Here is a 26,945-nt window from a genome sequence, read left to right as displayed (position 1 = left end):
GAACTTGTCCCCTGTTTTCTGGCTTCATCATACCTGCTTGTATCATACCTGCTTGTATCATACCTTAAGCCGTCATATTCGACCGTGGCGCCATCCCTCCATTGAGGTGATACTATTTTTGGTTTGGGGTCGCCCGAACCCCGAGATCTGACCCTCTACTTTAGTCTATCCTCTTTGAATTACCATTTCTGTTTCTGATATATTTGTAAATTATGGCGTCTGACCATGAATTGACGACAAGCCCCTTCATGGTGATACTAGAAGAAGAATTAGCTGAGACAATGTCCAGTGACAGCGATATCTTCCAAAAGGACCAGATGAATTCGCTTTATAAGGAGGGGGATGAATTGTTAATTGAATTAGTTCGATCTTATCGTCATCTGTGGGATAAAAAACATCCGGACAAGGAGCCAGAACTGGTGGAGAGTTCGTGGATGGAGATAGCTGAGAGCATGTTGCTAAGTGGTAATTGTTATTTACTTTTTTCAAGATTTGATGAATTTGTGATTTCGTGAATTGGCGATTTGGGGGAGTATCTATTTATGGAACTCTGTGGAATTCTGGAAAAAAACTTTTGAGGTTAGGATAATGCTGAGTATTGTTGAAAAAGATAGAAATTGTGTGGACACAGTTTCTAGTTGATTTATAATTTTCAGAAAAGTGACTTTGAGTTTAGTTTAGGGGGACAAATTCACGAAATTTTGAAATTTCACTGAGAACTCAATGAAATCGAAGATTTTTGAGCAGCAGGATGACGAGAATTCCTCAACTCACGTGAAATTTTAATAAAACCAGAACAGGGCGCGCGCTTCGCGCGCGTATTGTTTTCCTTGGGTGCCAGAATAGTAAAACCTTACCGTTTCTCACTCATTAATTTTTATCTCAATAATAATAATGCAGAAAAAATGAATGGTTTCAACAAGGTTTTTCAGAATGAGAATTTAATTGTTGAATAATTTCGGAATCATTAGAATCCTCTTCATCTTCTTCCTTTCTCTTTTGCTTTTTACATTCTTTATTAATTTTTCGGGGTATATTATGTGCTGTATACATATATACTATCGTATATATCCATTTTTTCACAGAACTATCAATTTTTTTACAGTTAAAAAAATTACAGTATAAATCACATATGTATAATATTTCTGCTATATATTATATTTTATATATTATATTATATAATATTATAGAATATATAAATTATAATATATATACTATACATGTATGCATGTTTTTCTAGTACAGAACAGTATTTCATGTTTTCAATTGTTAAATAAATTACAGTACATAAAAAAATATACATAGACATAATATTACATTACTTGATAAGCGGAATAGAGGCTTCAGAAATCGTTACACTGGATTTTTTTAAAGTGGATTATGACTATTCAGTAACAGATTACGTGGAATTGAGAATCAATTGAAAATTCCAGATTATATTTACTTGAATTTTCTTGATTTAAAGAAATTTTTGTGGAATAATTGAATGAACTTCACATTGAATCACTTCCATTGATTTTCCCTTCAAATTGTGAATTTTCAGTTCTGATATTCTTTGACATTTTAGCGAAACTGTCATTCGATAAAATTTGCCAAGAAGTGTACTCGAAAGTGCAATTAATAAATTGTTAATATTTGAATTTTATGGAAACTTGAAGAAAAATTTATGAAATTTAAAATCTGATTGAATATTTAATGTAAATGTAAATTTTCAAACAGCAGGAATACAAACATTCGCTAATTTCAATAAAATTATGAATATTGAGTATCAAATTACGTTAAATTTTCCATTAATTGAACATTCTAGAATACATTTATCTCAATTTTCCTGATTTATATCAATTTTTCCGGACTAATTTAAATGAAATTCACAGTTTCGATTGAGTCTCCATCAAATTATGGATTTTCAATGATGAAATTCTTTGAAATTTCAGTGAAAGTCACTTGATAAAAATAGTGAAGAAGTGTACTGGAAATGGCAGCCAAAAATTCTTAACAGTGAGCGAATTATTTTCCAGTATCTGAATGCAAAAACCGATGGATAAGGTTGAAACAGTATTACTCGAAGGAGAGACACAAACGGGATGAGGAGGCGAAGAGTGGCAGAGGAAGAGGATCAAGAAAAAGTTGGGCACTTTTTGAATGCATGACTTTCATGGATAAACACATATTAAAGAGAAGGTATGACTCCATTCTCAATTCATTTATTAAAGACTCCAAGTCTGCAGTTCAACTGAAATTTATTTATCCTTGGACGACAATGTTTTGTGGCTCCACTAAATTTTTATTCGAAGTATAAGGATTGTATAATTTCAAATAAAAATAAGTACTATTGGTGTTTATAAATGTAGAGTAAATCGTTACATATTCACTGAAATGATTGAAAATCTGGTAATTTATCTAGTTTTTTTTATATCGTCTTCATTTTCTTTTTAAATTTCTTTTTTCTTTTTTTGAATAATATATAATTTTTTTATACAGTATATTAAAGATATATTAAATATATTAAAACATTAGATTTTTTATTAAGGTCCGGGTGTACTATCTTTCGAAAGTTATCTCGATGTTTTTTTTTTTCATCTTTCGCCATCTAAAATTGTTAATTAAGTCCTGCATCATGGAGAAGTTTTGAAAAATTATGAATGAATCAAAAAAAAGTAGAAAAAATTCTTAATTTGTTCAAAGAGCATTTTAAATTTATGTTCAGAATAAATTGAATAACAAGAAATTCAAAAATGTATCTGATTTACGGTGACAAATGGCGGCCTGTCACCCAATATCATACAGGGGGAACACTGATTTCGTAAATCTTTTCCCACACTGCACAGAGACATTTATTACGCAAAAGGCTCTTTAAAAAAAGTTGTAATNGATGACTACATACCACTGTTTTGAAAATTGAGATACCTAGCTGTCACTTCCCATGAGGAGTTAGTGTTTTGTTATCCACCATGGAAAATGACAGCTAATAGATAATTTGCCACAGCGAATCAGATATTTGTAATTTCCACTTTTTTCAACTCATTCTGAATCTCAATTAAAACGCTCTTTGAAAAAGTTCAGAATCTTCTCCATTTTTTTAATCATTCTATCATAATTTTTGGGAATTTCTACATGATGTACCACTCAATTGACAATTTTGGATTACGAAAGATAAAAAAAATCCAGATAACATTCGAAAGATAGTACACCCGGGCTTTAAAGGAATTTTTACCTTGTAAAAATTCTCCCTCTCCCTCTTTGTATCAACCCTGGGGTTGTCGGGGAAAAAAAGTGGAATTGGCATATCCCTGAAATTATTGTGGTTTCAATTACTAATTGGAAACTTTTCAGAACTTATTCGGGTGCGCGGAGGAGTCAAATAGAAGCTTCATTCGACAGTGAGGAAAATGAGACAGTCAGGCAAAATGTGAGTTCATAATAATTATTATTTTATTCTTTTATTTATTTTTGTGGGAAGAACCACCAGACAGCCAGTCAATAAGTCTCAAAAATTATTAATACCCAAAGAAACGATTTATTTGGAATATTAGTTGATTAAAAATTTCATTTTTATCAACTATCAATCATGTGATTATCTAAGTAACGATGGATTTCGCAGCAAAATGATATATAACATTTTTGTAGGGAATTGAATTCTCTACGAAAAATGTTTTTTGACATTTTTCTCTAAACCCAGTTATTATTGAGATAATTGAACAATTAGCAAGTGGCCAAATGACTCAACTGAGAATTTCAACTTCAATCATTGTTCTCTCCAATTTTTGCTAATAAATTAGCAATATGCTTTCAAATGGTTATTTTGCACATCATTTCCTTCTATCATGTATAATTCATTGTTTATTCCATTTTATTAAACTGAATAAGATTTCTTTTTAACTAATTTCGTCAGATTTTCAACTTAGTTGAATGTTATCATCATCATTATTCTAATTTACCCTTTCTTCTGTACAACCGATTGTCTTTTTTACGGTTCTGTCTCTCCCCTCAGCCCTTCGATAAAACGTTAATAGAACAACTTTATTTACACATACTTGAATCAATTTGAAGCATCATATTTGAAGAAACCACCAGAAAGCTCACTTCCAGGGAAATTCATGAAAAATTCTAAATTTTCAACAATCATCACAAAAATCAAATTAACCAATATAGCTATCGTAATCATCTTTTAACTTGGACTTAATGGCATTAAAACAAACATTTTAAGCTATGATTGAATTCATTTAAAGCATGATATTCAAAGATATCCCCGGAATTCTGATTTTCAAAAAACAAAATTTTTTGCAAATTTTCAAATAAATCAAAATAACGATTATTGCTATCGCCTTCATCTTCGAACTCGGTCAAAAGGACATCCAAACAAATTTTTTAAGGCATCATTCAATCAATTCAGAACATTTTTTTAGTTATCGTGGAACAAACGATTTTCCAAGAAATTTGAAAATTTAAAAAACTAAGTGATGAATTGAATTTTAATTAATGGCGATTGATAGGGCTCGACAATATTTGCATTTGAAAAAAAAGATTCAATTCCATCCATTCATTACTTTGGGTGAATATAACCCAAAAAATCTACAACTTAAGGATATCCAAGTACTTTGGCTATTTTTTCTCCAGGGAAATGCTTTTCTACTTTTGTAATCGAGCCTCACAGCTTTCATTTGAGCCCCATTTGACCCTAAGTTTCCGGACATTTTACAAAGATTTTATTATTTAAACTTTGCAGGTCTGAATTTGAATCTTGTTATTGAACTGTTAGAAAACATTATGCATTTTTATTTATTTATTTTATTCACAAAGTCAAACAGCCGAAGCCAATAACATGACTCAATTTGAACAATCGATAACGTTAATCTAGGTTTATCTGTACAGTGGCAGATGTAGTTAGGTAAATATGTACATTATGTATAAGTGTTAATTTGTTTTGATAACTGAACATATATCGCTGGTGAAATGAAAGTAAATTGTATTCGTAAATTAGTAGAAGTGCTTTACAGTGTCAATTGCTTGTTTGATAATTAGATCCATAGAATCATTGAATATATCGAGATTCGGGTGACGACTGGATAATAAGTTTAAAGCAATGCTAGCCTGGTGGATAGGTGAGGATAGGGCCAAATTATTTTTCACCCTAGGGAAATAAATAATTGGACTCGAGCGAGTGTTCGATCTCGAGAATTTAAACCTCAAATGCCCGAGTAATTCAGGGCAGTCTATTTTGCTACGGAGTACCTTCACCAAGAAGAAGATTATAAAAATCTGAAGAAAATTTAGAAAGTTTACTTTTGGAGGAAGATTGATGAAATAATTAAAAAGTTGCAATTTTTGAAAATTATGAGCCTTTTCTATAAATAATTTATAAACAATCAATTTTCTACAATAAACATCATTTGTTCAGAATCGTAACAAATTTATTCATATTGAGAATATTACCACAAATCGATTTCATGCCTAAAAAAGGTTTCCGAAAGTTTAAACAATTTTAATTGTTTATTTATAAACAACGAATGTTTAAAAAATAATTCTGTGCAAAACGAAATTTGAATAACACTGAATATTCATGATTTCTTCCAAATTTTTCTCACGCAATTTGATTGACAAATTTGATGATTGAAAATAGTTGAATCTATAGTGTGGTCTGTACCAAACTGTAAAAGATACTTGGATATCCTTAAATTTGAACGATGACAAATCGTTACTTAATCATTCTATCGAAGGAATTAATTTTCCAGAAACGCCCTGCACTTGTGGCCTCGTCAGACGACCCCCTGGGTGAGTCCGTTGTCTTTCCAAGAAAGTCTCAGCGCCTGGTGGCGGCCGAAAACGGCGAGAAGGAAGCAGACGAAGACTCTAGTGAATTGTTACACGACTTAACGACAGAGTCTCTGTCTCCCTCGAGGCCATCATCAGCTGCGCAAGTGGAGATCAGAACAGAAACAGCGGAGACAACGTGCAACGCAGGAAAGAGGCCAGCACCGAAGGTGCTGGCAGAAACCTCCAGATCATCTCCATCAGCATCACCAACAAAACCATCTCGTCTGCAGGAGATGGGACCCACGAACATTGCAGACTCCCTCGTGGAGTCCTTTCGTCAGGCAACAGAATGCATCTCTGTCGTCGCTCATAAACTAATCCAGAGTGATCCGAGTGATCAGGATCAAGCCCTCGTGAACATGATTTTAGCACTGCTGAAGGACTCCGATGGCCCGAGGAGGGTTGAGTTCAGAAGACAACTGATGAGTCTGACGATGGAGTACATGTTCCCCGAGACGTGAAGGATGAGGAGTTGGAGATGTTTGATGAATGTTTCTCATTTATTCAGTCCAAATGGGTTTTGGAGGATTTATTCATTGTAAAAATGGAATGAAATGTCGAGACCCTTTGAGGCTCGGGGTTTGGGGGTTTGTAGAGTACGTTCCTCAAGTCAAATAGGCCGCAATAATCTCACGGTGTAAATTAATATGAGGGCACCACCCTACGGTACCTCAGGCAACTCAAGAATTTGGAAAAGAGAAGGGGAAATCAAGGATCGCTGATTCCGGGAGACATCCAAAACGCTCTTCTTCCTGGGACGACGGTAGGGTGACCAGGCCAATTGCTGGACGGGTAAAGGAAATTCGAGTTTCGTGGTGGGATCTAAAATAAAAGAATGACCTAAACGGGGACATGATGGCTTCCATATCAAGAATGTTTTAATTAGCGGAAAAAAATAAAGTGAAAATAACAAAATAAAGAATAATTAAAGTGATAAATAGTTGTGTAAAGATCAACTCAATTAAGTCTCAAAGGGAAAAGGGGCGATTTATTATTCTTTCCACTCCATCATCCAATCATGGATAGATAAAACAAATCACGCTCACACCCATAACAACAACCCATGGTAATCATTCGAACTTCATTCCTCTCATTCTCATTCAAGGGGAGGGGAAGTGGATAATTTGATTAATTCTATCGCAGCAGTTGAATGTAGTCGAAACCCCCAATTTCTGGACGGCTGGGACATATTTTTATTTATTTATTAAATGTTGATCAATAGAAGAAAATAATTGATCACGTGATTATACACAAGTGATATTATGGAGAGGTGACGGAGACATCGGCTGTGAAGACTATTCTGACTAACTCTTGTTCTCATAACTTTTTCAGTCTCAACATTTGGTGCAACTCATTTAATTTCAGCATATATAGATATTGTTCTCTATTGTTTTATTTTGTTTTAATAAATATTATCATCATCAGTAACCAACACCAAGTCTTCTCAGAAAAAATGTGAACGTTATGTACAGAAAATGAGATTTATGTACCAAAGGAAATAAAAATTATTATGGAGAGGTGAAATAATCAACACAATTTTCATGTTATTTGTGAAATATTCAATGCAAGTTGAAATCGTCCAGGAACTAACCCCCGTCCAGAAATTGACCTATTCACCCTACCAAGCACACTGGGACAGAGTCCCAGGACCCCAATAAAAAAAAACTGGACGGTTGTCGGCTGGGAAAGGGGATCTACGGATGTTCCAGCGGTTTTTATCTCATGACAAAGATGAGTATATGATCATTTATATTATGGTGCCATCAGTCGTATCGTCGAGTCAAGGCCAGGGTAGAAGATAATCCACAAATCAACTTCATTTGAGGTTTGCCCGATCAATCGATAATAATTTATGTGGTGTCGTGAGAGAGATTCATCCTTTTATGGTTGCGCATGTGATTATTTTATATAATTCGGGGAAACGATTGACCTGTGAATTTTGTCTGATAATTGACACATTATGTGGAATGTGCGAGAGAATATGCGGGTAAATTATAAATGTCGGTATCTGGGTAGTAAAACTGTGTTATTTCTGGAGAATTAGACTTATTATTAAAGAACATCGTTTCTGAGTGTACTAAATATAGAGAAGGCTATGTGAGCTGCCAGAATCGCAGTGATAAAATATATTGATGATTGCCCATCAAATAACAGAATTATTACAGGTTGGAAAATTTGTTGAATTTGAGGAAGAGTGGGCTTACGAAATATTTGTTTGTATTTCGTTGGTGTTATTGGTGGGAGGTGGGGCTACGATTACTTGAGGAAGGGAAAAAAATTACTAATTCGAAATTACTCACGACATTCCAGTCTTCAGCTCCGATATTTACAGCTGAAAATGAGTCGAGTATGGTTGAACAGTGTTATTATTGATTACTATCATAAATGAAGCGAAATAGAAGGCTCTCCCATTTTGCCTCGTAAGGGTCAAAAGTTGCAAGGGTCATACCTTGCATGGGTCAAACAACAGAGGCAGGCAGGCCAATCTCAAGGGTCAAACGACCACAGGGGTCAACCAGGAGAGGCAAACAGGTCCAATGATCATAAAGTTCAACCAGGAGAAGCAGGCAGGAAAATCACAAGAGTCAAACGATCATATATCGAGCGAAAGATATCAGAAATCTCTCCCGTGTGACCCGTGTCCTCTTTGCCTCAAGTTTGCCCCGTTGCCCCAAGTTGACCCTTGAGATTGTCCTGCCTGTACTCTGTTGTTTGACCCTTGCGAGGTATGACTCTTGATGTTGGACCCTTGTGAGCACTGATAGTTACGTCAAGGGGTTTTAGACCTTTTATTTACCTTTTTACCATCCACAGCTAAATTACCAATATTCTACTATATTCTACTCGTATTTTTGTAGAGAAAAAAAAGACTTACGATTAATATGATTGATTATTCCTGTAAATTATTTGCAATAAATTATTTATGAACTGATTTATATTGCCAAGATTTTTCATCGTTCCTAATCAATTGAGTAATCTTTAAACCCGGAAAGATGCATTACATTCATCTGCTAACGAATTACAAGTGAGTTACCATCGTCATTTGTTTATAGGTAATAGTTTCCGGCTGACAATCTATTGCTTTAGTTCGATTCATTTTGTAATTCCGTTTAAAATGAGAATAATCCCGCCATCTTTCAACGTACCGTTGCACTAGAAAATTCGATTGGTAAGGCTTAATATCCACCATTTTGTCGTGTATCTCGACACCATTTTGTGAGCACTAGTGTACGAGGGTCTCGTACAGTTTGTTGGAGGTTTTCTTAGGGTAGTAGACCTCAGAGTCGTACCCAAAGAGTTTTAGGCGTCGAGCACAGGTCAATACTGTACCCCGCCATCTTTTTTATCAATTGATCATCAATAATAACTCAACTAATTGTGTCTTTGTAGAAGGGAGTGGGGGCGAAAGGAAGCCCTTGAATACCAATTTATCAATATTCAACGTTTTATTCACCCCAATTCATATCAAATTACATATATTCCTTCCCCTGACAACCTTCACAACAAAACGACGAGTTCAGTTCCTGGATACTCTGGTAGCTCCAACCCATACTCCTCCTCCAGTCTCTTCGGCACAAACCTGCCCCCCAGATAATGAAACTTCCCCTTGAACTTCTTGGCGCATAATTTGGGAGCAGTCAGAGAAATCAGCATTTCAGGGCTGATCCCCTCATCCCCAGGAGGCCCAGCCTCCACGTCCCACCCTGAGGGTATGTCCACACTGCAGATGGGGCTCTTCGCTGTCCTCAGGTACTCGACGATGGGTACAAACTCCTCCCTCACCGGGGGTTTGAAACTGAACCCAAAGAGGGCATCGATGATCACTTTGAAGTCCTTCGAGTTCTTAATATCCGCCATTTTGTCGTGTATCTCGACGCCATTTTGTGAGCACTGGTGTAAGAGGCTCTCGTACAGTTTGTTGGAGGTTTTCTTGGGGTAGTAGACCTCGGGGTCGTATCCGAAGAGTTTTAGGTGTCGAGCGCAGACCAGACCGTCTCCCCCGTTGTTCCCAGGGCCGCAGCACACGAGGATGGGGTTAGGATTTTGTTTTGACGGAGGGTACGTTTTGGTTATGGCCAGCGCACAGGCCTGACCTGCCAGCTCCATCAGCTGGTCCACGCTGAAACGGTAGGACGTGAACAGGGCCTGGTCCACGTTTATTGCTTCCTTCTGGTTGAGGTATTTCACCATTTCCGAGACAGAGGTGGTGATCAACCGGCGGTTATTGAGGTTAGGATAACTTAGTGGGAAGGAGGGGGTGGAGAACGACTTGCAAATGGTTTTTATCATCGAATGATAGTGGAAACCATCGATTTTTAGAGATGAGAAATTACTTTTATTGCGAGTTTTTATTCATTTTTGGGAGATTCAGGGAGAAAAGAGAGAATTGTGTTGATGTTTTGATAGAAAAATTATCGCTGGGATTGCGATGAAGCCTTTAGAATGTTGATACTCTTGTAATGGCGGGAAATACCCGCAAATTTGAATTAAAAATTTACAAAAATTGATTTTTGAAGAAAAGGTACTTTTATCTTGTGTGTTGATTTATTTTAAGAGAATTTAGGTAGAAAAAAGAAACTTGTGTTGATGCTTTGATGGAAAAATTGTCGCTGGGATTGCGATGAAGCCTTTAGAATGTTAATACTCATGTAATGGCGGGAAATACCCGCAAATTTGAATTAAAAATTTAGAAAAATTGATTTTTGAAGAAAAGGTACTTTTATCTTGTGTGTTTATGTATTTTAAGAGAATTTAGGTAGAAAAAAGAAACTTGTGTTGATGCTTTGATGGAAAAATTGTCGCTGGGATTGCTATGAAGTCTTTAGAATGTTGATATTCGTGTAATGGCGGGAAGTACCCGCAAATTTGAATTAAACATTAAGTGAAATTTATTTTTCTCCTTTAGAAAATGAATGAATTTTTTTAATGAAACCAATAGTTTCTCTGGGATGTATACTTTTAAAAATCAGTAATAAAATGTTAAATTGCATTTTTCAAGACAAAAAAATTAATTTATTCAACTTGTCAACTGCACAGAATTGAACAAAACAAAAATTTATACACAATTAAAGATTTTTTAATGAAATCTCCAACGACGGTAATACATAGGCCATTGTCGTCACTCTACTCTCCTAAATCACTCTCTTTCGATTAAAAACTAGGTACATCCATTTGATACATTATAAACATCGCAAATCTACTCGTAATCTCCGCTAATTCAACGACAACGTTTTTTTAATATTCATCAATAGCTTTATCCATTAATTATGGTATTGCGAACAATAAGAAGGTAGCAGGCATACTTCCATTGACTTCAGAACTCCTTCCTATCATTTTTCAAATAAATTTTCGCATTCTTGATTCTTTCATAACCAAAAGAAAGAATATTTTCGTTCTCTTCCACTCGAAAAAATTTGTTCGTAGATTCTTTTGCGAATATCTCCCCAACGAGTGGGTTTAGAGGAAAATATCATTCCACATTTTTTGTGCAGATTTAAGTTTCCTACAAAAAATGTCTTCTGACATTTTTTGCTGAACCCAATCGTTCTCGAGATATTCGCAAAAAACTGTGATGAAGTAATCAAAAAATTGAAAATCAAGTTCTTAAACTCTTCTACAACTACTTAACGGTCCTCTAAGTATGGTAACTCCATCAATAATGCATTTATTTCACTTTTGATATGAGTGCTTTTGTCATTGAATAAATCATGAAGAACAGACAAGTGCTTTTACGGAATGTATTATCATTTAAACAGAGATAAAATCCAGATATTTCAAACGTCAATACAACAAGATTCAATGGAAGTAATTAATATTGTTATGGTTATAATTACTTCGAAGGCAAATGTTAATTTATTTGACTATTTTACGTCTTTGTTCGGTAATTTTCTACGCGTTTTTATTCATCTAGGTGATTGTAAAGCTACGAATCAGTGAGTTGAAGCATCTCGCACGCTAATACTGCATACGCACTCTTATTCTTTCTTCTTTAATCTGAATATGATTTTTATTATCAATCAATTTAATTATATTAGAATTTCTACTTTTTATTATTCATTTCTATCGATTTTGGGTTATCGCGGGAGCAAAATCGATATTTTATTTTTTTTTTTCAATAAATAACGAATACTTTTTACAATTTTTCTTGGTTATTCCTGATTTTGTGGCCCGAGTTAGCATTTTTGGAATTTTATCAGCAGCTTTTTGAGGAGTGGAGAAGAAAGGGGAAATTTTCAATGAAAAAAAATTAGAGACATCAAATTTCATTGATTTTTCATAAAAATATCAATAATTTGGCATCTAATGGAGCAAAATGGGTTGCTGAGAGGCATTCAGAGCAGGAAATTCCACTGGAATCCAAGTGATGATGTTTTTTTTTATTTTTCTAATAGATTTTGGATCATTTTATATTTCAGAATGGTTTCTAATTTTTTCGAGAGTGAAAATGAGTGCAGGATTGAATTTTTTTATCATTTGGGTGTTCAATTCTCGCAGGCACTTTATTTCCATGATCCTCAAATGAAGGACTATATTATTGTAAGAATTTTAAACCTCATTAGTACGTTTCAGTGAATTTCAGAGATTTTTTTCGTTCGGTTTAATGCTGAATTGACATATAATCGGTAATTCACAAGTAATTGATCAACTAATTTGTGGATCGAGGGATCCAGGCCTGCGTATTGCTTAACTCGGGAAAGTTAATTTTGTTTTCAGTCGATTTTTTATCTTTCAATTTGTTTTTTTTGGTTTTTGGTTTTTGGAGCTTAGACGTGGAGTTTGCTTAAGTCTGAGAGGAAAGACTTTGGTGTTATGATGTGAGAGGATCCTGAAAGTAAAAAAATATCATAATTATTGTCAATAATTTGAATTATGATTTTTTGTTTATTTTTTTATGCAAATTTTTTACTTGAAAAATCAATTTTCCATCCAACTTTTTCGTTTTTAATTCATTTATGGTCCAGAAATAATTAAAAATGCTCGAGAAAGTGGGGTAATTAGTGAAGACATCATAATTAATAAATAATTACGGTTAAAAATTTTTGATCAAAATTTTCACTCAAAAAATTAACTTTCCGTGACATTTTTCGTTTCAATTTTTTTATGATGAAAACAAAAACATTAGAAACATTCTAGAAAAATTAAAATTAAAGTGTCATTAAACTTTTTGTTTTCAACTTTTTATGATGAAAAAAAAATTAAAAAATGAATTTCGATCCAATTTTTTGTTTTTAACTATTTGAAAAGGAAAAAGTCACTAAAAATGTTTCAATGAGTTGAATTGAGTGATCAAATTAGTCAAAATATTATCAACAATTAATTACCCTGACAAATTTTAGTAATTATTTTAGTATTGAAAAAAATTGGAATTTTCAGTCAGAAAATTGAATTTTATCAGATTTTTCATTTCTAAATTTGTTTGTAATGAATAAAAATAGTGAAAAATATACTAGAAGGCTAGATTGGGCGATTAAATTAGTGAATAAGTGGGGAATAATTTTTTATCAACTTACCAACAATGACTTCCCAATTCTTAACAGCATTAGTGACTTCATAAGCACAACGTATCTCCGAGAAACACAATCCACCGACGATAAATACAATTAATCGTGGAACGTTCTTGATGGTGGCCTGACCCTTGTCCTTATGCCAGTGTCCGTATCTCACGCTGAAATTAATTAGTCATCAATCATCATTGAGTGAGCTGATGCCCCCAATTCTCAGTGAAATCGCCCTTTTGCTCCCGAACGGAAGCTTTGTAATCGTTCAAAATTAAGTTTCCAAATTTTTGTGTCAGGGTAACTAAATATGGTCTAAAAAGTCTAAATATGCGATTTTTAGATGGTGTCTGTATGCATATATGTATATATTCAAAATCTACTCGAGATTTGATGAGTTGGGTGGTCGGGAGAGGTGATTTTGGGGTGGGTGCACAAATAATAAAAGAGGTGAATTCGGATGATTTGCCATTTAATTCGCACAAAGATTTCACTTGAAACGTTAGTTTACAACAACGAATAAATAGATGTATTCCCCGAGTGGACTGTATTGACACAAAACAAATAGATAATTGTCCCGATAACTGTCACGGTAACTGTCCGAGATGAGGTTCGATGGTGTACTGACGATTGCGACACGGACGACCGCCTCGTCCGCGTCCGATGATTGCCGATAACTATCGATAATTGCCGAGGGGGATGAATGACCAATTTGACTGTATTTTGGCCAGATTTTAAACAGTATGTGTGTGTACTTTTTTTCAATTTTTTTGCGCAATTTTCTTTATAGTAGCTCGATGAAATTTCCTGAATTTTTCCATGAATATAGACGTTAATAGGCTCTACTCATCGACACCAATTAAAGTTGAATTATTCATAGAGTTTGTGAAATATTATCACAAACTATATTATATGATATTATAATATCATATGATATGATATGATATTATATGATATTATTATGATATTATATTATAATATTGTTTGTGGTATTTTTTCAAAAATCGATTTTTCGATGCTCAGTCCAAGAATTGTTAACAGAATGAAATGAATCATGGCTTAAAAAATTTGTATTGATAGCCTCTTGATTCTATCAGAATAGGATGCAGATCGCATCTATCACTGTTGAGCTACAGCATATAGTTTGTGAGATTTTTTTTTTCATTTTTTTCACGATAAAGTGGAAAAATTAATAGTCATATCAATGAAATCATGGCTCAAAAAGATTGTTTTGATGCTTTCTCGATGAAGTGCAAAGATGATGAAAACAGCATAACTATTTATTAAGTTGCATAGTAGCAATATGAAGCTTTAGGTCATATGGAGGTCATATGGGGGTCATATATGGGTTATATGGGGTCATATAAAAGTTGTACGGGGTCATATGGGGGTTATATGAGGTCATTTGGAAGTTATCTGAGGTCACATGGTGCCCTAATGGGCTCATATGGGATGATACAGAGTCATGTGGGGTTCATATGTGGCAATATGAGGGTCATATTGGAGTAATATGGTATTATATGGGGGTCATATGGGGGTCACTATTCAGAACAATAAAAAATAAGAGTAATAAATTTCAAAAATGAAGAATCCATTCGGAAGCATATTGCTAATTTGTTAACAACATAAACTATACCCATATACAGAAAATGCGATTATCCGCTTGTTCTTATTGTGATGAATTAAATTAAAAAATTTACGTAGTTGTGTATATTTCACATAGTTGTGATGAAAAGGATTAGTAAATTTCCTTCATGCGCATCGCCTTACCTAGTGGGAGCATGGGCATATCCAGAGCTCGCAGCCCTTCCAGCCAAGAATGGAAAATGCTTGGAGTCCAATTTCTCCTCAATGGCGTCCTCCATAATGTCTCTAATTACTGGAGTCCAGCGACTCATTTGATACGTCTGTTCTGTGATTCTCTCCTTGCGTGGAACTTGATAAGGCTTTCTTCCCTTTCCCTGAAGTTGAATGAATATTTTTCAATTATTTATGACATTTTTTTCATTGTTATAAAACCTTTTTGACGATTAAAATGATGTTTTGATTATTGAAAAACAAAATTTTTTGATGGAAATATTTTTTTGTGATGTGAATTGATGGATAAGACTTCCTTTCTCTCTGCGAAGGGAAATTTACATTTATCTATCATCAAAAGACAATTTGAAACATCGAAACTTGATTTTTATGAGCAAAAAATAATTCGTGATGGTTCAAATTGTTTTTTATTCACTGAAATGAGTTTGCTATCTTCGAAGTATTTTTTATAATTATTATAAATCTTTCTTCACGGTTGAAATGATTTTTTAATGATAAAAAAAAAATTGATGATGGAAATATTTATATCATTATAAATTCTCATTGACAATTAAAATAATCTTTTGATTACTAAAAAAAAAATTGTTCAAAAAATTTAATTACTTGAGAACTTTTCTTCAATCAGCAAGAGGCAATTAAAATCATTGAAACCTGATTTTTATCATTAAAAAATAATTGGTGAGAATTAAAATCGGTTTTTATTCGCTGAAATGAATTTCGAATGTTTGAAGTATTTTTTCTAATCCTTATAAATCCTTCTTGACGATTAAAATAGTTTTTAAATTATAAAAAGAAAAAATTGTTGGAAGAATTTAATTAAAAAATTTTCTTCAATCATCAAGAGACAATTAAAATCATCGAAACCTGATTTTTTTAATTAAAAAATGATTGGTGAGAGTTGAAATCGTTTTTTGATCTTGAAATGAATATGTCATCTTTAACAGAGTCGATTGAATAATTCTTTCAAAAATAAAATTTTTAAGGCTCGAGTGTACTATCTTTCGAATGTAATCTAGATTTTTTTTATGTTTCGTAATTCAAAATTGTCAATTGAGTGGTACATCATGTAGAAATTCCCAAAAATTATGATATAATGATATGATATTATGATATGATTATGAATAAAAAAAAAAATAGAAAAAATTCTGAACTTTTTCAAAGAGCTTTTTTAATTAAGATTCAGAATGAGTTGAAAAAAAATGGAAATTACAAATATCATATTCGCTGTGGCAAATTATCTATTAGCTGTCATTTTCCATGGTAACTCCTCATGGGAAGTGACAGCTAGGTATCTCAATTTTCAAAACAGTGGTATGTAGTCATCTGCCATTTTTATGTGATAAAAGTGTGATTAAAAAATTCTCCAAAATATTACAACTTTTTTCAAAGACCCTTTTCCGTAATAAATGTCTCTGTGCAGTGTGGAAAAAGATTTACGAAATCATTCTTCCCCCTGCATGATATTGGGTGACAGGCCGCCATTTGTCACCCCAAATCAGATACATTTTTGAATTTCTTGTTATTCAACTTATGCTGAATATAAATTAAAAATGCGCTTTGAAAAAATTGAGAATTTTTTTTGCTTTTTCTTGATTATTCATTCATAATTTTTCAAAACTTCTGCATGATGTAGGACTTAATTGACACATTCAGATGACGAAAGATGAAAAAAAAATCGAGATAACGTTCGAAAGATAGTGCACCCGGGTCATAATCGTAAAAATGTTTGCCCTTCTGGAGCGATTTTAAGTGTTGATCCAGTGAGAAACTTACATCGACATTAATTCCAAGATTAGCCATGTTGAGAATGGTCTGCTTGTCGTCTGGAGACACCTGTGCATGATGAACGAGGCGATTCAAGTTCTCCTCGGTTATTCCATTCTTAGAGAGTACGTAGAGGGATATTATACGAAGTTTATCGATATTGGCAACTGTCTGGTCCAGGAGGACTGGCGTTATGGTGCGCATGTGGTCCTTTATGCGCTCGCCCTCAGCATCTGTGCCCATTGCCAAGTCCTAGAACGATTTCGAACGTGTAACATCGATTTATTTGATGATTCAATTTTTGGGAAAATAACTACTGTCATCGCTTCCACGAGTTAAGATGAAAGTGTCAAGAGGAACTTTTTGGATATTTTTCACAGGAAAAAAAAATTTTTAGAAATTTTTGTACAATATCTTCATACATATTTTCCAGGAGTCATTAACAAAATAATCGTGTTATTAACATTAATTGAAAACTATCGAATTTGACTTGATTTTAAAAAAATTATATTTTCACTAGAAAAAATCATTGAAAATGTCTTGGAGAGTTCAAGAGAGTGATCTAATTGTTAAAAATGTAATAATATATTAATAATTATAAAAAATTTCAATAATGATTTTTTAATTTAAAAACAAATGAAATTTTCAACTAAAAAATACAATTCCCATAAAAAAAAAAATTATAATTATATTTTTTAATTATTATTGCATTATTGAAAATATAATAATGCATTAAAAATTATTCTTAAAATTTTCAATAATGATTTTTTAATTAAAAAAAAATGAAATTTCAACTAAAAAAATTCAAATCCCATAAAATTCTCATTTTTTTATGATTAAGGATATCCAAGTATCTTTTACAGTTTCTACTACACTATAGATTTAACCATTTTCAATCATCAAATTTGTCAATTAAAGTGCGTGAGAAAAATTTGAAAAAAAATCATGAATATTCAGCGTCATTCAAATAACATTTTGCCCTAACATTTTGTCCTGGAGAGTTCAATAGAGAGATCCAATCGTTAAAAATATAATAATGCATTGATAATTATTCTTAAAAATTTCAATAATGATTTTTGAATTAAAAAAAAATGAAATTTCAACTAAAAAAATACAAATCCTCTAAAATTCTCAATTTTTTATGATTAAGGATATCCAAGTATCTTTTACAGTTTCTACTATACTATAGATTTAACTATTTTCAATCATCAAATTTGTCAATTAAAAGTGCATGAGAAAAATTTGAAAAAAATCATGAATATTCAGCGTCATTCAAATAATATTTTGCCCTAACATTTTGTCCTGGAGAGTTCAATAGAGAGATCCAATCGTTAAAAATATAATAATGCATTGATAATTATTCTTAAAAATTTCAATAATGATTTTTAAATTAAAAAAAATGAAATTTCTACTAAAAAAAATAGAATTTCCATAAAATTCTCAATTTTTTATGATTAAGGATATCCAAGCATCTTTTACCGCTTGTACTACACTATAGATTCAACCATTTTCAATCATCAAATATGTCAATTAAATTGCGTGAGAAAAATTTGAAAATAAACACGAATATTCAGCGTCATTCAAATAACATTTTGCACAGAATTATTATTTTGAAATTGTTAACAAATCAATCAAGATATTATAATGAATGAATATTGACCCTGAAAATCATTACCTGCACGACAATTTTTTTAATTTCTAAAATATTATTCAGCATAAAGCCATGGAAACCAGATTACTTTTGATGCCTCACTAAACATGAAATTATGAGTTAATAATTAACAAAAATGTCAAGTTGATTTCACTAAAAAATTTAATTTAGCTAGTTGACGGCGTTTTGATGTTTCTGAATGAGAAAATTAAAATTTTTGTCTCGTGAATAGTAAAAAATATAATGGGATCAATGAGTTTTATTTTCAATGAGCGAAAAATTATTACCTGCTCGACTTTGCACAGTTTATCAACACTCCCTTGATAACGCTTCATGCAGTCCTCAGCAAGATGGAGATGTGTTGCATATTTGCTGAGCTCCTTCTGGTACTGGGGCATTTTCTTGATCATCTGGGAGAGATCTCTCATGCTCTGTTTGTCCCCCTGGGGCATTCGCTTGGAGTCAGTGAATTTTTTCAGATTCTTCGTCACTTTGCTGCAAACAAAACAAATTGTTTCATTCACTCTGCTCTGCAGGGTCATTGTCATTTCTACTCACTTAGAGACGACAGCAATGTGTTCGTGTCTCAATTCCAACCACAATTCGTCATTCTCGTCCAGCAGCACCTCCTTTTCTTGTCCCTGGGTTGCTTCATATCTGAAATAAAAAATAATTTCATCATTACCAGGTTTTCAAATCCAATTTTTCAATAAAAAATCGAATTGGGGGAATAAGTACGATGTCATTGAATCGACAGGGAATTTTTCGATAAAAAGCACAGAATATTAGCCCATTTTGATTAAAAAAGAAAATTTTGGAAGCAAAAACGTTTGTTTTTTCATGTTTAAGGTTTATAATCCGAGTTTCTTTAATCAAAATTCTGATGAACTGATGAAGTCGTCTTCATTCTCCCCTAATTGTTATTTGATAATTATTTAAAAGGCATTTAAGATGTGAAATAAAAAATTCTCTCATTATTTCAGCAGTTTTTTGATGGAATTTTTATGTAAAAAAATAAAAGAGTATAAACGTGGATATTCATTGAATAGACAGGTAATTTGTCGCTGCAAAACACTTGAAGTGACCCATTTTGGACCGCCACTTCAAGAGATGTGTAGAGAAGACGTATTTGAAGCAAAAAATTTTTTTTTTCAATTTTTAAAGTTTATAATAGGAGTTTTTTCATGAAAATCCTTGTGATTTCATGATGAAATTCTCTCCATCCTTGTTTAATTGATTTTTAATTATTTAAAAATCAATTAAACAAGGATGGAGAGAATTTGATACCGTTCAATTTTGATTGAACGGTTTGATATTTTTTTTTGATTTTTAATTATTTAAAAATCAATTAATGTCTGAAATTGTGAATTTTAAATTCACAAATTTAAATTTTTAAATATTACATAAATTATTACCTATACACATCATTTTCGATGTCAAGCAAATCATAAGCCATAGCCTGAAGCGTAAGCTCATGCAGAAGGGGTGAAACACAGTCGAAACCTCGATCGAGAATCAAAAGCTGTGATCGTGCTTTCTCAGGTCCCTCACCCATTGTTGGCTCGTCAGCCTTGTAGGCATCCAGCTTCTGTTGGACAATCTGTGCGAGCTCCACGTTTCGATCGAAATCACTGAAAAATTCAGATTGAAACACTTTACTGATTAATTCTGGGGCAATTGTGCGAGAATGTGGATTCCATGAATTTTATATTGCGAATATCTGAGGAACCAGTGGGTTTAGGGGAAAATGTGAAAAAATCTTTTTTGTAGCTGGTAAAATTCTCCAGAGAGATGATCTTATGACATTTTTTGGTGAGACCACTCAGTAACGAAATGATTAGAAGTTTAGAAAGTGATGAAATTTTGTTAAAAAAGAAACGAAAGAATTTTGATGACTTATTGATTCAAATTGACGAGTAATCAATTACCTTCGGTATCTCACTGATGGGTACTCCCCCAGGGTGGCACAGAGGGTGGCTATTTGCTCAGCAATTCTCTCCATATTTGCGTTACGCAGATTTATGAAGGAGGGGTTGTAGAAACATGCGAATGTCTCACGTGAGTCCAATGAGAAAACCTTTAAAAAATGCAATTGGATCAATGATTTTTATTTTTAAAGAGTAATAATATCGATGAAGAACAGAGAAGCGAGAATCAAGAGAGATGTACAAGCAGTGCAAAATAGTATTTAAAAATAAATAACAATTTTTCAAATTTCTAAAATATTAATTCAGCAAAAAAGCCATGGAAACCAGATTAATTTTTGATGCCTCACTAAACGGGAAATTATGAGTTAATTATTAACAAAAATGTCAAATTGATTTCCCTAAAAAATTTCATTTAGTTAGTTGATGATGTTTCGATGTTTCTGAATGAGAAAATTAACATTTTTGTCTCGTGAATAGTAAAAATACAGTTGGATCAATGAGTTTTATTTTTTAAGAGTAATAACATTGATTAAGAATCGAAAAGCGAGAATTAAGAGAGATGTACAAGCAGTGCAAAATAGTAGTTAAAAATAAATAACAATTTTTCAAATTTCTAAAATATTAATTCAGCAAAAAAGCTATGGAAACTAGATTAATTTTTGATGCCCCACTAAATATGAAATTATGAATTAATAATTAACAAAAACGTCAAATTGACTTCACCAAAAAGTTTAATTTAATTAGCTAATAGCGTTTTGCTGTTTTAAAATGAGAAAATTAACATTTTTGTCTCGTGAAATAGCAGAATGATTCAAACAACATGCACAAACACTAGAAAATGATCTCCAAGGGTCATTCATGACGTCTAAATGCCTCTAGATATTTTAAAAATGATTTATTTCATTCTCTCATCACCTGAGACTCATATGGGAGAAATGCAATGTTGATCTCTTTGAGTGTTTTAATCTTTCTAGCTCCTATTGACTTGCAGAGATCATTGAAGAGCTCCTCCGGGCACACTGGTTCGTGCGAGCATTGGATTTACATTTTTTATTTGTTAGTCGTGCGCAAGTGAAGACGATAAACACAATATGAAAGTTTAAGAAGTTTAAATTCTGCATTGAAGTCATGAGAACATCTTTATTCCTCTAATTATCTCGATAACGAGTGGATTTAGGGGGAAATGGCAGAAGACATTTTTTATAGGAAATTTTCTCAGCTACAAAAAATGTGGAGAGACATTTTCTCGTAAAATCACTCGTTCCTGAGATATTCTCGTTATTAATTCATTCGTAACAAAAAATTAAAAGTTTTTGATTAATTTCGATACAGAATTGTTAGTTTAATTAGTGAAACAAAAACAATTAGGGTTGAGTGTGAATTTTGTTAGTAAACAAGAACATGGGAGGATTGAAAAGTAGACAGCAGAGACAGATCCACTCGTCTTAACATCACAATGATTTTTTTTCTTTTGGTTGATTTTACCTGTTCCTCGTATGGGATAAACGCTATGTTGATTTCTTTGAGTGTTTTTATCTGTTTTGGACCCAGGGAGTTACACAAAGCATTGAATATGTCGGCGGGACAGGCTGAAAATAGGATTAACTGAACAAAATTGAAGATCAAAATAGTTAAAACACTTCAAAGAGAAGAAAATGAGAATTTAATTGGGCGAATTATTTGACGAAATCTTGGGGGCGTGAATAATCATCAATAATGGTATTGATGAATGAATTCTTGGATCCAATTAATTATGAAAAAACATGGGAAATTAATTTAATACTCAAATGATTGAATTTAATGAATATAAATTAGATTGAAATCAACGAATTCTATTATTTGACTTCATGATTCAATTATTCATTTATAATTACATTTAAAAAATTGTTTACGCCTGGGGAAATCGTCAAAGATGATGCAACACTTGAGAAATATAATTTTTTCAGGGGATAAGCCCTAGAAAACCTCGTCAAACAAAATAATAACAGAATTGAAACTTGAAGAATTTTCCAATCTATTAAATACAGAATTATCTCGATAACGAGTGGTTCCAGGAAAAAATGTCTTCAGTTCTTTTTTGTAAAGAATTAAATTTTCCACAAAAAATATTTCTGACATTTTCTTCTAGACCCTCTCGTTCTCGAGATATTAACGCAATTAATCAACATGGATAATATTGAAACCCTCAGATTTCATTACTAGGCTTCATATCTCAATTATGACATTGTAATTTAGTTTATAAAATTGAAAAAAATTGTTAACGCCTGGGGAAATCGTGAAAGATGATCGAACACTTGAGAAATAGAATTTTTTGTGGGGGTTTCTATTCAATAGAAAAAATGGCTTCGAACATTTTACCCTAAAAACCCTCGTCAACAAAATAATCACAGAATTGAAACTTGAAGAATTTTTCAATCTATTAATTACCGAATTATCTCGATAACGAGTGGTTCCGGGAAAAAATGTCTGTAATCCTTTTTTGTAGAGAATTAAATTTTCCATAGAAAATATTTCTGACATGTTCTTCTAGACTCTCTCGTTCTCGAGATATTAACGTAATTAATCAACAATGGATAACGCTGAAGTCATAAAATTTAATTACTTCACTTCAAGTTTCAATTATTCAATCATAATTGAATAAAAAAAATATTAACACCTGCGAAAATAATTGAAAATGATCAAACTCTTGAGAAACAAGATTGTCTTCACAAAATTGTGGGAAGAGAATTGTTTGAAGGAGATAAGAAAGATCTTGAACATTGGAAAATTTATTTTCTCTTTACCTTCAGTGAAATAAACATGTGCTGCTTTGTAAATTGTTCTCGTTGGATTACTGAAGTCATCAATGAGTTTTTGTACAGACGAATTGCACGGTGTGATGAGGTAAACGGCCTCCATCGTTGGCAATGGCTCACGTTTCTTATTTATGTCCTCAACTAGAGTTATTCCCTGGGCACTTATGTCATGCATTTTGCAGCACGCCGATACCATTCGCATTGCCAATTGATCCACCACGAGGATTCGCCACTCCACGGCGCCTGCTTTCGCTGTTTTTTTCTGTTTGATGACTTCATTCATAATTTCTGAGGGGGAACCACAAACATTAGGAATTGAAAACTCATTTTTTTTCAGTTGAAAAACATTAAATAGTCATGAAAATTGAAGTTTTCAATTGTCGTGAGTATTTATTGGATTCATTTTGGTGGGAAAAATTTTTCTTTAACTATTTTCATTGTTTTGGTTGATAATTAATTGGAGATTTGGCATTTTTTCATTAAAAATTAGAAATTAACTGTTGAAGTTCATTTACAAAATTGAAGTGTCGCCGTTTTTCTGTTCAATTGCTTCATTAATATTTTTTGAGGGGGGAAACATCGACAGTGAACATTGGAAGCCCAATTTTCCATTCGAAAAACATAAAAATAGGCATTAAAACTAAATTTTCAAATCATTATTAATATTTCTTTTACTTCGATTGTGAATGAGAGCCGAAACGTTGGCGATTTGTAATTAATCAAGAAATACACTGCATGATAAGCCGAAAAAAAATGAGAAAGTTATTAGTAATATCCATCGAAGACATTTTGATGAGAAAAGATTATCTCTAATTATTTTCATTCTTTTGCTTTGATAATTAATTATGAATTTTTCTTCATTGAAAAATGGAAACTAGATTAAAGTTATTCTCAATATTTTCGAGAAAGTTATTATTAATATCTATTGAAGACATTTTGATGACAAAAGCTTATTCCTAATTAATTTCATCTTTTTATTTTGATGACTCATTAAGAATGAGAATTTTTCTTCATTAAAAGATGTGAAATTAATCGTTAAAATTGATTAGAAAAATTGGCAATTGAATTTCATGTGAAAAATGGAGTTTTCTTTCAATTTTATATTTTCCTAGGGGTAATTATTAAGGCCCGGGTGTACTATCTTTTGAATGTTATCTGGATTTTTTTATCTTTCGTAATCCAAAATTGTCAATTGAGTGGTACATCATGTAGAAATTCCCAAAAATATGATAGAATGATAAAAAAAATATAAGAAATTCTGAACTTTTTCAAAGAGCGTTTTTAATTGCGAATCAGAATGAGTTGAAAAAAGTGGAAATTACAAATATCTAATTCGCTGTGGCAAATTATCTATTAGCTGTCATTTTCCATGGTAGATAATAAAACACTAACTCCTCATGCGAAGTGACAGCTAGGTATCTCAATTTTCAAAACAGTGGTATGTAGTCATCTGCCATTTTTATGTGATAAAAGTGTGATTAAAAAATTCTCCAAAATATTACAACTTTTTTCAAAGAGCCTTTTCCGTAATAAATGTCTCTGTGCAGTGTGGGAAAAGATTTATGAAATCAGTCTTCCCCCTGCATGATATTGGGTGACAGGCCGCCATTTGTCACCGTAAATCAGATACATTTTTCAATTTCTTGTTATTCAACTTATTCTGAATATAAATGAAAAATGCCCTTTGAAAAAATTAAGAATTTCTTCTACTTTTTTTTGATTATTCATTCATAATATTTCAAAACTTCTGCATGATGCAGGACTCAATTGACAATTTCAGATGACGAAAGATGAAAAAAAACAACGAGATAACGTTCGAAAGATAGTACACCCGGGCCTGAAGTTGAAAAATTATCCAGTACTTTTTTTCATTAAAAAATGGAAAATTGGTTTGAAAAATGAGGAGTTAATCGTGATATTCAAAACAATTGCATCTGTTTAAATAGAAAATTTTATTTTCTCATTTTTATTTTGAATTTTTGGAATTTTGCGGTGATTAATTCACGAAAGAAAATATCAGTTGGTCTCAAATCTTTGGCGCTTTCCCACTTATTGATCGGCCTTTTCATCCAATGACGTCACGACGGGACAGTCACGTATGCCTCAAAACAGCCCCCTTACCCTTCCGCCCTCAAGAGCATTAAAGAGCCTCTGCGTAATAAAAAAGGAAAAACCTCGCCAAACCGATTTCGTTAAAAATTGAATTTTATAAAAAATTCGTGATCAATCTCGTTTGAAATCCCGGGGTATCACTCCCACGTGGATGAGTCTAGGATCGACCCCCAGAATGTTCCCGCAAGGAGAAATGACCCCTTCCACCGTAAATTTCCTGAATTTCCTCAACATTTTTCAGTAAAAATTCAAAGGATGTCGTAAATTTCATCAAAAAAAATTAAAAATTCTTGAATAATAATTTCATCATCCCCAGGTATTTTCCAACACCCAAGGGTCGATAATGAAAGGATGAATAATTTTTTTAATGATTTCATGTAATAAAAAATCCAAGATTTCCTCATAAAAAATCAGAAAATTGCAAAAAAAATCCAAATAAATGTCTGAAAAAATTACTAAAACACTATTTCATCACCGTACAATATTTTACAACACCTAAAGGTCGATAATAACCCCAACAATTTTTTTTAATGGTTTCATGTGAAGAAATTGAAGATTTCCTCATAAAAAATCAGAAAATTGCAAAAAAAATCAAAATAACTGTCTAAAAAAAATTACTAAAACACTTTGTTCTCACCCCACATTATTTTCCAACACCCTGGGTAAATAATGACCCCTACAATAATTTTTTTTAATGATTTCATGCGAAGAAATTGAACATTTCCCCATAAAAAATCCGAAACTTGCAAAAAAATCAGGATAAATGTCTAAAAAAAATTCTAAAAAATTACTAAAACATTTTCATCACTCCACAATATTTTCAACCCCTCTGGGGTCGCTCCCGACCCCAAAAAAATTATCTTATCCATCAAAACCCCAAAACTTCTGAATTTCAAACTCAAAAAGCGGAAAAAACTCAAAAAATTCGCGAAAAACTCTCATTAATGAAAAAATTTACAAAAAAAATCCCAAACCCCCATATCACAATCCCACAATATTCCTTAACCCCCTAGGGTTCCAATCGACCCCCAAAAACCCGTCTCCCGCAAATCCCCTCAAATCCCGCGGAATTCCTCTCAAAACGTCAAATCCCCATCGAAAAACCCCTCCAAAAATTCAAAATAAACCGTCACATCCTCCCTATTAAGCCTTTCCCCTCGCCGGAAGTGCGTCCTCTCCGCCCCCCTCAACCCCCAACAATTAAGTCAATAATCGCAGGTCTCTTTAAAAATTCCTCGAAAATTGACATTTCCCTGATTACTGTGTGCGTTCAAGTGGTCGATGAGATCACCGTCCGCCCCCGATCCTCCGAAAAAAAATTCCCCGGCCCCTCCAGACCCCCCGGGCCCTGCCCCCACAAGCCCCGACGCCCGTCGAACCCCCAGAAATCGCAGGAAAAATTAAAAACGCTAATTATCCCACGAAAAACAACAAATAATTGTTCAACTCACTCTGACCGACTTGTGCTTTGAGCGCCATTTTGACAGTACTAAAGAGTAATACCCTTTCAAAATGGCAACCAGATGGCGTCGTAACCTCGTCCCAGATGCGCACGCACTCGCCGAAA

At 32.9% G+C, this 26,945-nt stretch overlaps 3 protein-coding genes across 5 annotated transcripts; 1 reads left to right on the top strand and 2 right to left on the bottom strand.

The window, feature by feature from the left end:
- The first annotated feature begins 203 nt into the window (after nt 1–203).
- Nucleotides 204–6,483, top strand: LOC107035911. 2 transcript variants are annotated; one of them, XM_015253559.2, is made up of 4 exons: nt 204–465; nt 2,019–2,181; nt 3,334–3,409; nt 5,733–6,483. In XM_015253559.2, the coding sequence occupies exons 1-4, from the start codon at nt 213–215 to the stop codon at nt 6,273–6,275; spliced, it is 1,035 nt and encodes a 344-aa protein (XP_015109045.1). In that variant the 5' UTR covers nt 204–212; the 3' UTR covers nt 6,276–6,483. The 2 variants fall into 2 exon arrangements, with proteins under 2 accessions (XP_015109045.1, XP_015109044.1); XM_015253558.2 differs by having other exon boundaries at nt 5,718–6,483.
- A 2,758-nt stretch (nt 6,484–9,241) lies between these two features.
- On the bottom strand, nt 9,242–10,325 carry LOC107035915 (NAD(P)H-hydrate epimerase). Its single transcript, XM_015253563.2, has one exon. It carries the CDS (start codon nt 10,102–10,104, stop codon nt 9,313–9,315), a length of 792 nt encoding a protein of 263 aa, XP_015109049.1. The 5' UTR covers nt 10,105–10,325; the 3' UTR covers nt 9,242–9,312.
- A 544-nt stretch (nt 10,326–10,869) lies between these two features.
- Nucleotides 10,870–26,857, bottom strand: LOC107035910 (protein ROP). 2 transcript variants are annotated; one of them, XM_015253557.1, is made up of 11 exons: nt 26,830–26,857; nt 23,255–23,554; nt 21,957–22,060; nt 20,472–20,620; nt 19,959–20,174; nt 19,102–19,200; nt 18,831–19,038; nt 16,902–17,144; nt 15,081–15,271; nt 13,326–13,480; nt 10,870–12,640 (listed from the first exon to the last, which is right to left on the bottom strand). In XM_015253557.1, the coding sequence occupies exons 1-11, from the start codon at nt 26,855–26,857 to the stop codon at nt 12,579–12,581; spliced, it is 1,755 nt and encodes a 584-aa protein (XP_015109043.1). In that variant the 3' UTR covers nt 10,870–12,578. The 2 variants fall into 2 exon arrangements, with proteins under 2 accessions (XP_015109043.1, XP_015109042.1); XM_015253556.1 differs by lacking the exon at nt 21,957–22,060 and adding an exon at nt 21,387–21,490.
- Nucleotides 26,858–26,945: the final 88 nt, after the last annotated feature.

The sequence above is a fragment of the Diachasma alloeum genome, unplaced genomic scaffold (genome assembly GCF_001412515.2).
Source record: "Diachasma alloeum isolate Michigan unplaced genomic scaffold, Dall2.0 Dall_scaffold_00202, whole genome shotgun sequence".
Taxonomy (NCBI): Eukaryota; Metazoa; Arthropoda; class Insecta; order Hymenoptera; family Braconidae; genus Diachasma; species Diachasma alloeum.
This window is presented reverse-complemented; position numbering and strand designations above follow the sequence as displayed.

Coding starts and splice junctions, on each gene's coding strand:
- LOC107035911 (XM_015253558.2), top strand. CDS start 213: ATGGCGTCTGACCATGAATTGACGACAAGCCCCTTCATGGTGATACTA. Junction 466..2,018: donor TGAGAGCATGTTGCTAAGTG/GTAATTGTTATT, acceptor ATTATTTTCCAG/TATCTGAATGCAAAAACCGA. Junction 2,182..3,333: donor AAACACATATTAAAGAGAAG/GTATGACTCCAT, acceptor GAAACTTTTCAG/AACTTATTCGGGTGCGCGGA.
- LOC107035915 (XM_015253563.2), bottom strand. CDS start 10,104: ATGATAAAAACCATTTGCAAGTCGTTCTCCACCCCCTCCTTCCCACTA.
- LOC107035910 (XM_015253557.1), bottom strand. CDS start 26,857: ATGGCGCTCAAAGCACAAGTCGGTCAGA. Junction 22,061..23,254: donor ACATGTTTATTTCACTGAAG/GTAAAGAGAAAA, acceptor TCCTATTTTCAG/CCTGTCCCGCCGACATATTC. Junction 17,145..18,830: donor AACTGTGCAAAGTCGAGCAG/GTAATAATTTTT, acceptor AAATCGTTCTAG/GACTTGGCAATGGGCACAGA.